Source organism: Phycodurus eques, chromosome 1, assembly GCF_024500275.1.
Source record: "Phycodurus eques isolate BA_2022a chromosome 1, UOR_Pequ_1.1, whole genome shotgun sequence".
NCBI lineage: Eukaryota > Metazoa > Chordata > Actinopteri > Syngnathiformes > Syngnathidae > Phycodurus > Phycodurus eques.
The window spans coordinates 6,391,943-6,408,919 of NC_084525.1; the positions used below are offsets into that span (position 1 = coordinate 6,391,943).

At 41.4% G+C, this 16,977-nt stretch overlaps 1 protein-coding gene across 4 annotated transcripts; it reads left to right on the forward strand.

The window, feature by feature from the left end:
• Positions 1-245: 245 nt before the first annotated feature.
• wdr13 (WD repeat domain 13) lies at positions 246-16,919 on the forward strand. 4 transcript variants are annotated; one of them, XM_061671326.1, is made up of 11 exons: positions 246-487; positions 1,729-1,752; positions 1,871-1,957; positions 6,475-6,706; positions 9,066-9,175; positions 9,443-9,573; positions 10,220-10,527; positions 13,446-13,626; positions 14,547-14,688; positions 14,771-14,889; positions 16,249-16,919. In XM_061671326.1, the coding sequence occupies exons 3-11, from the start codon at positions 1,917-1,919 to the stop codon at positions 16,431-16,433; spliced, it is 1,449 nt and encodes a 482-aa protein (XP_061527310.1). In that variant the 5' UTR covers positions 246-487; positions 1,729-1,752; positions 1,871-1,916; the 3' UTR covers positions 16,434-16,919. The 4 variants fall into 4 exon arrangements, with proteins under 4 accessions (XP_061527310.1, XP_061527480.1, XP_061527396.1 ...); XM_061671587.1 differs by having other exon boundaries at positions 461-487; positions 1,850-1,957; XM_061671496.1 differs by lacking the exon at positions 1,729-1,752 and having other exon boundaries at positions 246-539.
• The last annotated feature ends 58 nt before the right edge of the window (positions 16,920-16,977 follow it).

The window sequence follows — 16,977 nt, forward strand, 5'->3', positions numbered from 1 at the left end:
TCCGGTTTCCTCCCACATCCCAAAAACATGCATTCATTGGAGACTCTAAATTGCCCATAGGTGTGAATGTGAGTGCGAATGGTTGTTTGTCTATATGTGCCCTGCGATTGGCTGGCAACCAGTTCAGGGTGTACCCCGCCTCCTGCCCGATGATTGCTGGGATAGGCTCCAGCACGCCCGCAACCCTAGTGAGGAGAAGCTGCTCATAAAATGGATGGATGGATGGATGTATATAGCTGTCTATATACACACACAAATATATTTATATATATGTCATATATGTGAAGACACTGATCATGCTAATAGTTTCTTACAAATATTATCAACAAAGATTTACCAAGAAAGGAAAATAAGACAACTATAGGAAAATAAGACGACTATCAATAGAAATATCTTTTCAGAAACGTCACACACAGCCGGGCCTTCTGCGCGCTCGTGTGTCACGTGACTTACCCGGAAACGCGACGATGGAGAAACGCTAAAGAAGGTGCGTCCTATTCCAATTGATTTCTTGCCATTCCGTTGCTGTAGCCATCCAAGTGAGTCTTTATCGATGCGTACATGACTGACAAGCAACGAGCCCCTCAGTTCCATTGAAGCCTTAAACGAGTTTAAATCGGTCCTGTGTGTGTAGCTCAGTCGCGTTAGCAGCGCGAAAGCTTCGAACCACAAAACGAAAACAACCCAAAACACAAACGGTGGCGTTTCACATGAGATGAAACTGTTTATCTGACTGTGTCAATGCTGCCAATGGTTAACAAAATGTTAGTATAGCATTATTATGGTTATGGCTTTGAGCGTGCCCGTTTGGTTGTCCACCATCTTCTGTCTTGTTGTGGAGGGAAGGTGACACAAGTAGGATAGAACGGCCATTTGACCTGTCCTAATGAATCAGTCAAATCCTTTATTTAACCAGAAAATAAAAACCCATAGAGACCGATGTCTCTTCTTCCAGGGTGATCAGAACAAGAAGGCAGAGCACCATGCATTTCATAACAATACAATGTATAAATAAAAGAATACAGTACAAGTATCCTTAAAAGTATATACAGGGTGATTGAAAAGTAACTAATTTTTTTAATTAATTTTTTTAATAAATACATATTTATTCATATGTTGGGATAGGCTCCAGCACGCCCGCGACCCTAGTGAGAAGAAGCGGCTCAGAAAATGGACGGATGAATAATACCATGTAGAAATTGTTTTTTAAAAAAATAATAAAAATAAAAATAAAAATGTCATTGAAGGACCGATGGCCAAAGTAAAATAGGCTTCTCTTTCTGGCCTTAGTTCGCATGGACGGCACTTTAAAACACACCCAAATGCTGAATCTGAGATTCTTGGAATTTTAAAGCCTCACAAATTTAGAGCAGATATAACACATGAAAGCTAATCAAGAATAGCCGTTTATATAAATCTATACCAGTGCTGCAGCCTCCGTGTAGGAAGTGAGGACCAACCAACTAAGAAGAGGACAGTTATGTGTCCTATATGCTGAGTTTGAAATAAATCTCAAAGATATATATGGTAGAGTGGGTTAAGTTTAGCTAGGGCAGTGGAACAAACAAATCTATGAACTGTGTCACCATAATCTAATTGCGACAGAAAGAGGGCGATAAACAGTTGTTTGTGGGAAGAAGGAGAAAAGCGTGATTTTACCCAATAAGAGAAACCAATGGTGAACTTGAATTTCTTGACTAATGCATTGACATGGTGTTTAAAATCTAGGTTGTTGTCCTGCTGGAGGCTGAGGTATTTTTGCATCTCAATAAACTCTACATGTTCTATTCTAAGTCAAAGCTTATCTTAAAGTGCACACTTGACTGTGACCTTTGTTACTTCTATTTAGTTGAAATGTGTGTTTGTGTAGGTCCTGCCCTGGCAGTGGCTTCCTCTTTGCCCAGTGTGCTTGTCTAATGGCAGCAGTTTGGCAGCAGGTTTTGGCAGTGGACGCAAGGTGAGACCAGAGCAGACTTTGCAAGTCTCGACCGATCTACGAATTTATCCTACAGAAAGCTGTGGGAGCATTTATTCCATATCCTTCATATCCATCTTTTAAGAGCCATGTATGGCAGGCGATTTTAACATTTAACTGGATATGTGTTGTAGATATCTGTATTTCAGTTTGCCTAGTTGAAAAGAACATTTCAGATATCCGTAAGTGCATTCTTCCTTTCCACAATTTGCATTTCAGGTATCTGCAACATCCTTTCACAAAGACAAATTATGTCGGTTTTTCCTTTCATGTGTTTTGGGTTTGTCATTACAGACATCTACAATTCAGCTCCAGATATATGCAACAATTCAAGCTATTTCAACTGGAGTTATAGATATCTACAATTCAGCTGATGATATCTGAATTGGATATCAGCAACTGAATTGTACATAGTCCCTTCCAAAAGTATTGGAATGACAAGGTGAATTCCTTTGTTTTTGTTGCATACTAAAGACATTTGGGTTTCAAATCAAAAGATGAATATGAGTCAAACGTTTCAAATTCCATCTTTTATTTCATGGGATTTACATCTAGATGTGTTTAATAACTCAGGACAGAGCACCTTTTGTTTGAAGACCCCCCCCCCCCCCCCCCACACACACACACTTTTAAAATGAACAAAAGTATTGGAACATCCATCCGTTCTCAATACCGCTAATCCTGTTCAGGGTCGCTGGAGCCAATCCCAGCTGACTTCAGGTGAAAGGCAAACGACACCCTGAACTGGTCGACCGTCAGCCGCAGGGCACATAGACTATTGGAACAGACGTTATTAAATTAACTTTAAGTGAATAACATTTAATATTTGGTGGCATAACCTTTACTTGCAATAGGGTTAGTCTGCAACACATTGACTTCACGACTATTGCATTCTTCCTTTGAAATGCTTCTCCGGGCATTTATTGGAGCCTCTTTCAGTTCTTGTTTGTTTTCAGGGGTTTCTCCCTTACGGCTCCTCTTCAGGAGGTAAAATGCATGGGTTTAAGGTCCGGTGATTGACTTGGCCAGTCTAAAGGCGTCTTTGTACTCCCGCTCTCGCGCGGCCGACGGCACCCGCATTGCATCACGTGACCGACGCATTGGTCCGTGCGGCCCCTATGTGTCACTTGACGCGCACACGGCAAAAATTCTTGCTGCGCGTAGAATGCCGTGGAGATCATCTCTCGTTATTGGTACATTTTTGTCACATGCTGTGATGACATACTCAGCGTTCCTTTTGGTGCCACAAACCACCTACGCCGCTGCCTTCTTGATCGATTTTGTAGCATAATTAAACGTATCATCTAGTCATCTAGGTCCATTTGTTCTAGCAGACACTGTTCCACGGTCGCCATTGTTTGTTGGTTTGTTCCTTATTACTAGGAAAGTAAAAACGGCTACCCGAAATGGCAATAAATGGCGTCCTAGCCGATACCAGCCGTAGCGACACCCCCAACTTGGAGGTGAATGCAGTACATTTTCAAAACTGCACGTGGGTTGCGCTAGAGTATAAAGGCAAACTGCGCGTGGGATGACCACAGTGACGTCAGTGTGGTCACTGCCCGCCTGATCATAAAGAAGCCTTACCTTTCCCCCCTGATGAAGTCCTTTGTTGTGTTGGCATTGTGTTTTTGGTCATTGTCTTGTTGTATGATGAGGCTTCTCCTGATTAGTTTGGATGTTTTTTTATGTAAATTGTCAGACAACATGGTTTTGTAGACTTCAGAATTAATTTTGCTGCTACCATCATCGGTTACATAATCTACAAAGACTAGTGAGCCTGTTCCAGAAGCAGCCACGCAAGCCCAAGCGATGACATTACCGCCACCATGCTTCACAGATTACCTTCTGTCGTTTGGACCATAAGCAGATCCTTTTTTTCTCCATACTTTGGCCTTTCCATGACTTTGGTAGAGGTTAATTAATCTTGGCCTCATCAGTCCATAAAACATTGTTCCAAAACTTTTGTGGCTCATCTTTGAGTTTTTCTTCACAGCTCTCACAATGTTTCTGTCATCAACTGCTGTTGATACCCTTGGCCAACCTGTTCGAAGCCTGTTGCTCAGTACACCAGTAGTTTTTTTTTCTTTTTCAGGACATTCCAAATTGTTGTATTGGCTATGCCCAATGTTTGTGCAATAGCTCTGATCGATTTTTCCCTTCTCTCAGCTTCAAAATAGTTTTTTTCTCCCATAGACAGCTCTCTTGTCTTCATGTTTGCTTAACAGCAAATGCAGTTTTCACAGTTGAAACCCAAACCCAAAAACAAGCACTATCTAATGTTTAGGCAATCAATCTAAAAGGCAACACCTGAGCAACTAGAAACACCCACCAGTCACATGTTCCAATACTTTTGCTCACTTGAAAAGAGGGTAGGTTCATACAAAAGGTACTCTCTCCTGAGTTAACACATCTAGATGTAAATACCATGAAATAAAAGCTTGAATTCTGAACTTTTGTCTCCTATTCATCTTTTGATCTTTTGATCTGCAACCCAAATGTTTTCAGTACACAACAAAAACAAAGGAATTGACCTTGCCGTTCCAATACCTTTTGGAGGGGACTGTATCTGTAATGAGAATCCCGAATGGCAAAAGTGATGTAATTTGTCCTAGGCGATATGGCGATGCAGATATCTGAAATTCAGTTTTGACTCGGCAAAACTAAATTACAGAAGTGCCTATCTGTCATTTTGACTAGTACCAATTACGTTACAGATACCTTGAATGAAACGTCCAAGTATTTAAAATGTAATTACGACTACTCAGACAAGTGTTGATATCTACAATGGTAATTCCAGATATCAAACTGAGCTGTTAAAAGTTGCATCTGCTTGCCATACTTGCGTGCTCTTTGTCCTCACAAGTAAGACAATTCCACGTGCTAGTAGAATGACTGTTATGCACTAGTAATTTTATTTATTTATTATTATTATTATTTTTATTTTTTATTTTTGTTTTACTATGACAGTTCTTCACATTAGTAGGACGACTGCACTTTACTAGTGAGGCAATTTAGGCAAAACTGTGCTAGTTGAACATTCACTTCTAGTGAAGCGCTACACGTTAACTGTTACAATTTTATAATGGCACACAGTTGTCAACAAGTCCTTATTTTTGCCTCACTAGTAACGTAGTTATACTTCTAGTAGGGGTTTAACATGCTAGTCTCGGTGTTAACTACTCCCCAATGACGTTTAGCATGATGTCGACTAGTCGTTGATAACGTTTTTGGGTTGAAGAGGAGGCAGAGTCTGCTGAATGAAATGAGTCCATCACCTTATTGACTTAATTTGTTGTCTATTTCTGAATGTGTCACTTTGGTAAGAGAACCAGTGAAGGGGCGAAAAAAAACAGCCTCAAGCAGAATTTTGAAAAACTTTTCGGCCCACACTATCAAAGTGAAAGGAGCGTGGAATTATTTCACAGCACACAAAGATGTATGCGATTATTTGCAAGCACTGCACATTCCTACCATGCAGAGCCCGCTGCTGTGGTGGGCCCAGAATGAGGACAGGTTTGGCCAAGTTGTGCTAAACGTCATAATGCTGTCTCAGCAGCAAGCACACTGAGTGAGAGGATTTCTTTCCATCTGGCTGGAAATAGCATACGGCGTATGAGCTGTTTGTGGTCAGAGAATATAGATAATTGCAAAGCTTTTTTATTTATTTATTTTTTTTTTATTTCAGTACTAAAAAAAAAATATCAATTATTTCATCAGTGACTCATTAACGTCGTGCAGCCCCTACCTACTAGTGCTGGTTGTCCTACTACTGAAGTGAAGACAAGAAGCATATTTTTACATTAAGCTGGATGTTAAGGATATCGAAAGTCATTTGAGCAGTTATTTTATATCCTTGACTTTCAGCTTAAGGTCCATACACTAGTATGCTCTTTGTCAGTTCAATGCACGAGTAGAACGACTGTGTCTTACTATTTGTTTTTTGTCCCCTCCACAGCTGTATGACAATTCTTCACACTAGTAGAACAACTTTAGCATACTAGTAGGACAACTACATGATACTAATAAGGCAAAACTGCGCTAGTTGACAACTGGGTGCTACTGGTACTACTAGTGACATTATAAAATTCTACTACTTAACTAGCCCTTCACTCGTAACAACATACACAACGCTTGCAACGACTACTGTATGACATTTCTGAGCCACAACTACTAGTGGGAATTTTGGTGGTGGTAGTAGGATCTAGGAGGCTACTACGGTGTGACACATGCCTAGTAGTGTTACTAGTGCAACACAGTAGTTTAATAGTAAGGTTAATTGCAGACTAGTAGACCAAAATTGGAATTAGTGGTGGATAACAAACATTACTAGTAAGGCAGTCATTCTACTAGTGTGAACAAAAATGTATTAGTAGATGGAACTTTAGCTGGATAGTAAGGATCTATAATAAATGCTCAAATGGCTTTGCATTGCTCAATGATCACCTTTTTTCTGAATCGCTGTGTATGTGTGTCCTTCCCTTTTCCCCCTGCCCCAGGTACAATGCTTACCGCACGCCCACCTTCCCACAGTTCCGAACTCAGTACATTCGCCGACGCAGCCAGCTGCTCAGAGAGAACGCCAAGTGTGGCTTTGAGCCGGGGCTGCGCAGGCAGTATCTGAGGCTGCGCAGTCAACTGCTGGCCCTGCGCTACGGGCCGTTGTCCGAGCAGAGCAGCTTCAGGGCCAGCAGTGTGCGCAGCTCCCGCACCACACTGGACCGCATGGAGGTCAGACCCAGAGAAATGTAGAACGGGATTGTTGTTCTGATTTGGAACAGGGTTTTTCCGGGGCTCAAATTCAGGCAGAGCTGTTACCAAGCTGATCATTAATAGAATTGAGTATGCCGCACCCCCTCACTGGCTCAATCAAACACTTTTTCTGTGAAGTATTTACATGTACTTTATTTTTCTTTATTGGTTCGGAATGCACTCGTTGCCCTCTAGCCTTGAAAAATACTCTTACTTTACATCCTTTTTGGGAGAAATCACTTGTTTAGCTGTTTGAAAGTCCATGACATTTAAATTAACATTGGAAAGGGTCTATAAGTGCACATTTGCAGTGTGAAAGAAAATCTGCCATTCGCGGGTCTTCGAAGATTTGAGGAGTTTTGTCACTGTGTGAATGTTGTTTGTTTTAATTGTTGAAACTTTGTATTTTAAGCTGCTGTCGTGGCCAGGCTTCCCTTAAAAAGAGATCCTTGTGTCTCAATGGGACCGACCTGGTTAATTAAAGGCAAAATAAGTCAATCAATAAATAAATTATATGCAGGAAAACTCCCTGTGAAAAAATGAAAAAAAAAACATCCATTGCGGAAGCCATCTTAAATTGGAATCAACCCTATTCATAAACCTTTGTTGCACATATACTGCATTTCAAATTCGAAAATAAATGACACAAATGTCATTTGGGAAACTTTTCAAGTAATCGATGGCCAGAGTACAATTCAAATGTTTTCAAACAAAGCTTCCAATGATAACAGGATTCTTTGGAAAGCAAAAAAAAATTCAAATGCACCGTTCCAAATTATTTTGCACAACAGAGTTTCAAGACATTTGACAGGTTTCAAGGAACTGCAAATAGTCATTTATTGAATTAGTAGCATTAGGTCATATTTACTGAAATCAAAAGCTATTTCAATCAAAAAAATCTTAACAAGTCAAGTTACAAGGACCCCTTATTTGATAGCAACCTGACAATTCTTACATCCATTGTCACATCTTCAGAATCCCTCCGAGCTTGCCTTTATGGAACTTGCTTTGTGCAACGTGTTCCCACAAAGTTGGCAGCATTAAATTGTCTAAAATGTCATAGTGAAAAATTGATGTCCAGGGGGAAATTTAACCCAACTGACAATACAGTGATACCTTGACTTATGAATACGGCAATTTGAGTATTTTGAGTTGTAATGGTAGCTTTTCTTATTTTTACTGTTTGTCGCGAACATTTTAGTTAAGAACAAGCTTCAGATGCGCAACAGCGTTAGTAAAGTGGAGAAAGTGTAATGGCCTCGCAATCTGTTAGACAAACTGTCAAGTACACTAATACAAAATGATAACCAACTCTAGCTCCTGATATCACTTACTCGGCCAACCCCCTTAAAGCCACCCATCCAACACATGAATACTACAGTACGTGCAGTAGTTACACTTTATAAAGCCAGTTTATATCTGTGTGTTTTAATACAATACAGGGCTTTTTTTTCTCAAGTGAAAACATGTTCACAAAAGTGGTGTGTTTTGGTGACTGACTGATTCATGACATTTTAATTAATTTAAGTGGTGAAATTTGATTTGATACCCGAGAAGCTGAGTCGCGAAGTTGGTCACGGAATGATGTAATTTCTCGTGTATAATGGGCACCCATGTATAATATGCACCCCAAAAAGTTTACCTCAAAATTCTGGAAAACTCTTCTACCTATGTGTAATGCATTTTTACAATGCATTATTTGGCATCTACCCATATAATCAAAACATGAAGTATTATCTGTATTTTGTTAGTTTTTTTTCAAATAATTATTCTGAAGTGAAGCACTTTATTAGAACACGTAATACTTTATTTTTATTTACTTGCTCTTATTTTGAAAGTTCACAGCCCTACTTTTATTTAGTAAGTGAGAAAACACACAGTTGTGCTCATGTTTGATTACCCAAGATTTATTAAATGGGTACAATTCTTTAAAGAAAACATGAAGGGCCAGGCAAAACAGAATTTTATTTTAATGATTTTCAAATTAAACGGTCAAGCATTTCAGAAAAGCATTATCATTAAACAAAACATAACCATAAAGAAATTAATGATGGTTGTTGTTCAGTCATCAGTCGTATTTAAAATAAATAAATAAAATCAATAAATAATAAAATAAATATTTCACAAATTCTGCCAGGGTATGTAAACCCCTGAGCACAACTGAACATATATGCAGTCATGCGGTACCCCTGTCATATTGGAATGAAAATGTAGGCTACACCTTTTTTATAACCACTAGGTGGCATATGAGAATGAAAGCATCAAAACTGGTGGAAAATTTCTTATTTGTACTTTGACAGCTCCTGCATTTGTCTCCCTTTCTTGTCATCCTGAGCAGGACTTTGAGGAGGACCCTCGTGCCCAAGGGGCTCGTGGCCACCGGCGGTCCGTCAGCAGAGGCTCCTACCAGTTGCAGGCCCAGATGAACAGAGCCGTCTACGATGAAAGGTAGTCCAACCACTAGTTTCATCTAGGGATTATGATTTTGAAAAATAATCTAATTGCCAATATTGCGATTTGAAAATTGCATTTTGGCGTATTGCGATACCACAAATGCAATTAATTGTTCATCCTCCATCTCATCAAGGATTGCGATCTCGTCTTAATTTTTGGTTTTTGGTTGCAGTGTTGCAAATGTTTCCTACAGTGGCTGAAAGTTGTGGGATGTGTAGCATGCTGCTGTACTGACATTCTAGCACTCGTTCAATTTTGCAGGCCTCCGGGCAGTTTGGTGCCGACCTCGGTGGCAGAAGCGAGTCGAGCCATGGCAGGGGACACAACTTTGAGTGAAAATTATGCTTTCGCTGGAATGCACCACATATTTGATCAACATGTTGATTCTGCAGGTAGGCACATTTTGTTGGTTTTGTGGGTGTTTCATGTTAAGCAAGGGCGATGTGGTATTTAAAAAAAAAAAAAAAAAACAGGATTTCTAAATTTATTTTTTTTACCATTTTTTTTCTCACCCACATCTGATTTCCTTTTTTTTTTATTTTTTTTTATTTTTTTTTTAAAACAAACAAACATTTTTATTTAATCATGTTCAAGACAGTGCAATTGGGGTGAAGTCATCATGTTTGTTTTTTCTTTTTTTTTTTTTTACATCCCAGAAACATTCAAAAAACCCAGTATCCCTATTCCCTGTAAACAAACCTCCCAGAGGAACAACCAGAGGTGTCTGTCTAATGTTGTGTTTCTAAGGGGAAGTGTCTGGGTTCCCGTGTTCTTCCGAGTTGCGCGCAGAGCAGCAGTTCTCCCAATTATCTGCGTGGTCCCACTATTCCCTTTGGTTGCAACAGCCTTTGAAGATACTTACAGACTGCCTCTTTGCGCACTCCTCGATGCTGCAAACCTGAACCGAATCCAAATGACTGAGGAAACTGTGCTTAAGCTAGCACCTCTCTGTGTGTGCCCATTATAGTAAACAAAAATGGGACTGACCAAAGCCCGACATTGAGCTTCTTCTTACTCCATTTTCTGCCCTTGTTGCAGTACCACGGTTGCAGTTTGCCAATGACGACAAGCACCTTCTCGCTTGCTGCTCGCTGGACGGCACCTTGTCCATCATGACCCTGTCCCCTCCTCCGGTCAGCGTGAAGCTGATTCTGAAAGGCCACGGAGGCCCTGTCACAGACTTTGCTTGGTCCCTCAGCAACGATGTCATCGTGTCGACATCGCTTGACGGGACCCTGCGGATCTGGAATACCGAGGATGGCCGGTGCATCCGAGAGGTTCAAGACCCAGAATCCAGCGAGCTACTCTGCTGCACTTTCCAGCCAATGAATAACAATCTTACTGTGGTGAGTCTTAACCTGATACATGTTTGAATCCTGTCAGTCAGTAAAATGTTGGTCTTGGTTTTCTCTCAGTCTACTTTTCTTTTGCATTCAATGCTTTGTGTTCTTTGTTTTGCCTTTGGAAGTAGATTGGTCTTTCATGCAAGAGTGTGTGTTTCGTACTCTCCAGGCACGTAAAAAACAAAATCTTCAAGGAGATTGTGACATGTCCACTGGGCCGGCAGTGTATTATGTGGGCTCCCTCTAGTGGTATGTGGTAGAATCACTGCCTAAGTACAGTTCAGTTGTATTTAACTTGTATAACTTAACAATACATTTGCATTCAATTATTACGAACAGTTTGATTTCAAACAGTTATTTAGGGAAAACATTTATTTAACTTTAATGTGCAATATATTTTAATTGAATTATTATTTTAGTTCCGTTTTATTATTTTCCTATATGTAAGCGCAGGGTTTATTTTTTAACTGTGCTTAATGTTATAGTGCCCAATATCAAATACAGTGGCACCTCTTTTTTTGTATGCCCTAGTTTTTGTACGATTAATTTTTCTCATGGAAATTTTGCCCCCCCAAATTAATGTCTGGAATGGCTTAATTGGATTGAGTTTTAGTCCGAATTTTTGGAACAAATTAATCACAAAACCAAGAGTCATGATCGTGGTCCGTGGAGGTGGCACAAGTATTCAAATTTTTTGAATTCCTGATTTTGTGGGTTTTATGAGCTGGAAGCCCAAATGACATAAAAATAAACAATTACTTTAAATTGTTTAAATTGTGTGCCCTGAATCTATAATCTATGAAAGTTTAACTTTTTGAATCGAATTACGGAAATAAACTTTTCCATGATATCAAATTATGTATTTATTTTATTTTTTTGGAAAGGGTCTGTAGTCTATCTTCTGGCAGGAAATGAGAGAAAGAGACTTGGTGGTGGAACCTCAAAGTACAGGAAATCATACAAGGAAAGAGGTTAGCTGAGAAGTGGTACACTGAGAGGACCGAGGAGAGGAGAAAGGAATACATTGATGCGACGTAGGGCAAAGATAGAGGTGGCAAAGGCCAAACAAGAGGCATATGATGACATGCATGCCATGTTGGATCAGAATCAGAAATCAGAATCAGAATCAGAATATACTAACTATATACTAACGAAGGAGAAAAGGATTTCTACAGGTTGGCCAGACAGAGGGAGAGAGATAGGAAGGATGTGCAGCAGGTTAAGGTGATTAACGATAGAGATGGAAGTGTGTTGACTGGTGCCAGTAGTGTGCTTTATAGATGGAAACAATTCTTTGAGGGGTAGATGAATGAGGAAAATGAGACAGAAGGAAGAGTAGAAGAGGCAGGTGTGGTGGACTATGACGTAGCAATTATTAGTAAGGGGGAATGCCTGTTGTACTAGAGCGGCTCCAACTACCGGAGACAAATTCCTTGTGTGTTTTGGACATACTTGGCAAATAAAGATGATTCTGATTTAGAAAGGCACGAAAGAAGATGAAAAATGGAAAGGCAGTTGGTCCTGATGGTGTGGAAGCATCTAGGAGAGGTGGCTATGGAGTATTTGACCAGCTTGTTCAACAGAGTTGGAGCGGGTGAGAAGATACCTGAGGAAAAGTGTACTGGTGACCATTTTTAAGAACACAGGTGATGTGCAGAGCTGTGGGAACTATAGAGGAATAAAGTTGATGAGCCACACAATGAAGTTATGGGAAAGAGTAGCGGAGGCTAGAATCAGGACAGAAGTGAGTATTTGCGAGCAACAGTACGGTTTCATTCCTAGAAAGAGTACCACAGATGCATTATTTGCCTTGAGGGTGTTGATGGAAAAGTACAGAGAAGGTCAGAAGGCGCTACATTGTGTCTTTGTGGATCTAGAGAAAGACAGAGTACCCAGAGAGGAACTGTAGTACTGCATGGGGAAGTCTGGAGTGGCAGAGAAGTATGTGAGTGAGGTGTGCTGTAGGTATGACAGAGGAGTTTAAGGTGGAGGTGGGACTGCATCAGGGATCAGCCCTGAGCCCCTTCCTGTTTGCAGTGGTGACGGATAGGCTGACAGATGAGGTTAGACTGGAATCCCCGTGGACCATGATGTTTGCAGATGACATTGAAATCTGCAGTGAAAGCAGGGAGCAGAACATATGTGCATGAATGAAAGGGGTGGAGGGGGAAGAGTGAGGCTACAGGGAGAAGGGATAGCAAGGGTGGAGGACTTGAAATACTTGGGGTCAACAGTTCAGAGCAATGGTGAGTGTGGTAAGGAAGTGAAGAAATTAGTCCAAGCAGGTTTGAACGGGTGGAGGAAGGTGTCAGGTGTGTTATGTGACAGAAGAGTCTCTGCTAGGATGAAGGGCAAAGTATATAAGACAGTGGTGAGGCCACCAGCCATGATGTACAGATTAGAGACAGTGGCACTGAAGAGACAACAGGAAGTAGAGCTGGAGGTGGCGGAAATTAAAATGTTGAGGTTCGCTCTCAGAGTGACCAGGTTGGATAAAATTAGAAATGAGCTCATCAGAGGGACAGCCAAGGTTAGATGTTTTGGAGACAAAGTTAGAGAGCGCAGACTTTGATGGTTTGGACACGTTCAGAGGAGAAATAGTGAGTATATTGGTGGAAGGATGAGGATGAAGCTGCCAGGCAAGAGAGGTAGAGGAAGACCAGAGAGAAGGTTGATAGATGTCGTGAGTGAAGACATGAGGGCAGTTGGTGTTCGAGAGGAGGATGCAGGAGATAGGCTTAAATTGAAAAGGATGGCACGCTGTGGCGACCCCTAACGGGACAAGCCGAAAGGAAAAGAAGGTCTGTAGTGTAAAATGTTTGACAACCACCCGTCTATTGAGTTTCTACACACAGTGGCCACAAGTTTCTTTGTTTGCAGTGCAGACCATGAAGAATTTCTCCCTGACTTGTGCACAACAGGTGGGCAACAGTAAGCACCACCTGCAGGTGGTAAACATCTCCACGGGCAAGAAGGTGAAGGGCGGCTCCAGCAAGCTGACGGGCCGCGTGCTGTCACTCTCCTTCGACTCTCCAGGGAGGATTCTCTGGGCGGGCGACGACAGGGGCAGCATCTTCTCCTTCCTCTTCGACATGGCCACAGGTACCATCGCAGCTATTACATAATCTCCGAGGTCCACCACACACCGAGCGACGCGGCCGAACGTGACTTAACCTGCTGCGCAGTGTGTGGGGTTCTGCTACTAGTTTTCATGAGTGGGTTAGGATGGGTTAAATTTGTTGCTGTTTGGAAATTCTGACATTGTTCATTCTAGCCACTATTTCAGCCATTTTCCACACCACTTAACCTGTCCAGGGGACGAGTTTACGGGCACTGGGTACAATTGCATCTCGAAAAAAACTAGTTGGTGCTGATGATGATAATGAGGATTTTGATTTTAATTATGTTGATGATCCTGTCAGCTTGTTCAGCAATCATTATTTTAAAATGCCTTCATCGATTAAGTTGGTGACATTTTTCTGAATTGTTGTGCAACTGCCAAGTCACCAGTCAGGGTACTTGGTTTGCCAAGTAACCAACTCACCTCGATGAAAGAATTCCTCCCGAATCAAAACGACCCACACCTGCGTAACACACACACACCCCCCACTACATGAACATACCCTATTATTGTCAGAACTGAAAGTATGACTGTATTCACGCCTCCTGTCAAGGAGAAACAATAATTTGGTTTGGGGTCATTGACCCCAAAAGGGGGGATATATCGTAGAATGAACAAATGTGAACCAACAGTCGAGAGAGAGAGGTCATTTTGACTTTGGTTGTGTCAATGTACAAAAACCTGCTTACACTAGTGGAACCTTTTCAGGGAATATCTCCCCTTGTGGGTTAGTATTCTAAATGATTCCAAGAAAGTGGGCTTCCGGGAACTGTTGTCCTGAGCGTGTATAAAAGTCTGTCTTGAGTAAAGAGCAGATCGCTACCCACAACCTTTGTGTTAATTCTTGAGCATTGGCCATTTGTTCATCCACGACAATTATTACGTGACTGCCCTGACTCAGGGAAGCTAACCAAAGCCAAGCGTCTGGTGGTCAGCGAAGGCAGCTCCATCTGCAACATTTCTGCTCGCTCCTGGATCAGCCGAGAGGCACGAGACCCTTCCCTGCTGGTCAACGCCTGCGTCAATAAACTGCTGCTCTACAGGTCTGTTTGCTTGGTGCACATAAGCGCATTGTAACACTGTTGTCATTCATTGTTTGGGATGGCTTCTTTGTCCCCTTTGAAGGGTGGTGGACAACGAAGGTGGGCTCCAGCTAAAGAGAAGCTTCCCCATCCAGCACGGCTCGCAGCTCGTTCACAGCATCTTCTGTCCCCTCATGTCTTTCAGACAGGGCGCATGTGTTGGTGAGTTGCCCTGCCATAGGATTGCAACACAGGTCCTCTGTGACCAAAAAATACCTTTCAGTACCCCTAAAACCTTGACTTTAGATTTGTATTTGTTAAAATACTGCAACATTTCTTAAAATAGTGTGATATAATATTCAGCACATATCGCCCACTCCCAGTGGTCACATTTAGTGAGTGAGAGGTCTTATATTCCCTCAAAAGTCAATGGGGCTAAACATTGCTGAAGACGTGGTGCCCTTTTTTATACAAAAGCAGGCATCTACATGATTGAAGCATTTGACCTAACTGCTAATTTTGCCAGTGGCATACCTCTCCTGTATAACTCTACATGAGAAAAGAGTGTGAGAAATTTTGGACGCATGCAGGGATGTTAAATTAAAGGTAGGGAGGAGTAATTAGTTTAGTATGATCCTGCCCGATGTAAGATTTGCATATCTGAATCTGCACTCTGACCTCGAACTACTATTAATTCTAAAATGTGTCGAAATTTTACTTCATCGTTTGACGCTCCAGTTTGTGTGCTTACTGTGTGCGTGTCACCGACCTCCCCCTTGCCCCTTCTTCTTAAAGCGGACACACATATGCCGCCACACATCGTGCGGCATAAAAGACGAGAAAACCCAGCAAGTTGGCTCCCAATCGCTCCCGTCTTTCACTGAACAGCCAGCATTAAGAACTGAATCTTTCGTGACCTGTTCGCTCCAAATAAGATGCAAAGCATGCTTGCTTCAAGCTGTTTGTCACTGCCAGCTGAAGTTTACTAGAAAATGGACACATAAAAGAAAAGAGAATTAAACGTTGTTTATTTAAACAGCGAAATGCCCAACCAAACCACGTCGTTTCATGTAATGAAAATCAGCTAGTTGAATGCCAACATAAAATGTGAAAAATTGGCATAGATGTTATGATCAATTTAAACCTTCAAACAGTTGCAGTGCTGCTTGAACACATGGAGCAGCAATCGGTACAAACAGAGCATACAACAATACTCCAAGGCATATATTCTTTGCCAAATAGTGAACAATTTATCCAGGCTTCAAGCTGTTTAATGCCACTCCGAGTTGAAGTTTACTGCCAAACTAAACCTAAAACAGAGAGAACTACACTTTGTGTATTCAAAAAGGCTGGAACAGATGAATGGCATTTCCATTCATTTCAATGGGCAAAGATGATTTGAGATACATGTTTTGAGTTAAGAGCGTGGTCACTGAGCGAATTAACCTATCTGATGGCACCACTGTATACTGTAAAACCCCATTTTAAAAAAAACAAAAAAAAAAACAATTGCATAATTATCATCAATACACCCTCAGTGTTTGGTTAATTTCTCTTCACACTTGAAATGGTCCTCCACAGTGACGGGCAGCGAGGATGCCTGCGTCTACTTCTTTGACGTTGAACGCAACACCAAGGCCATTGTGAACAAGTTGCAAGGTCACGGCGGCCCGGTCCTTGATGTTAGTTTCAACTGTGACGAGAGTATGCTGGCCTCTGCTGACTCCACGGGCATGGTCATCATCTGGAGGCGGGAGCAAAAGTAACGCAATAAAAGGCTTCCATGTACAACCTGCAGAAAGAAAATGCTACTGTTCCTTAACTGTTGTAAATTTGTTTTCACTGTAAAAGGCTGCTTTTTTGACTTTTGTCATTCTTGTCAAGTGCAATCACAACACCATGCTGTGTAGGAGGTGAGTTTTAGAGAAGTCAGGTGGGGTTAGAGTGTGCGAGGACGCTTTTGCGTTTTAAAACATTTCAGCGCTCGTTTCCCCAGGTTTGACAGTGAGCACCTGCAGAAATATTTCCAACACTGTCCTTCTGCTGTAACTGTCTATTTGGTTTATTCAGGCAATATGTATGTAGTCAAAAGACCTTATTTTCTTTTCATGTGTGCTATGCCCTATTTGTGTTTGAGACCATGAGCATTATGCACATTTTAAGTTTATTTGTGCTTATCTCTGCATGTGTGTGTATTTACTGGAGATGCTTAATGAAATGCCCTGGAAAAATAAACTACTGTAACTAACTGACTTTGCGTCAGCGGTGCCCCGGGTTCAAATCCGGCCTCGCCTGTGTGGAGTTTGCATG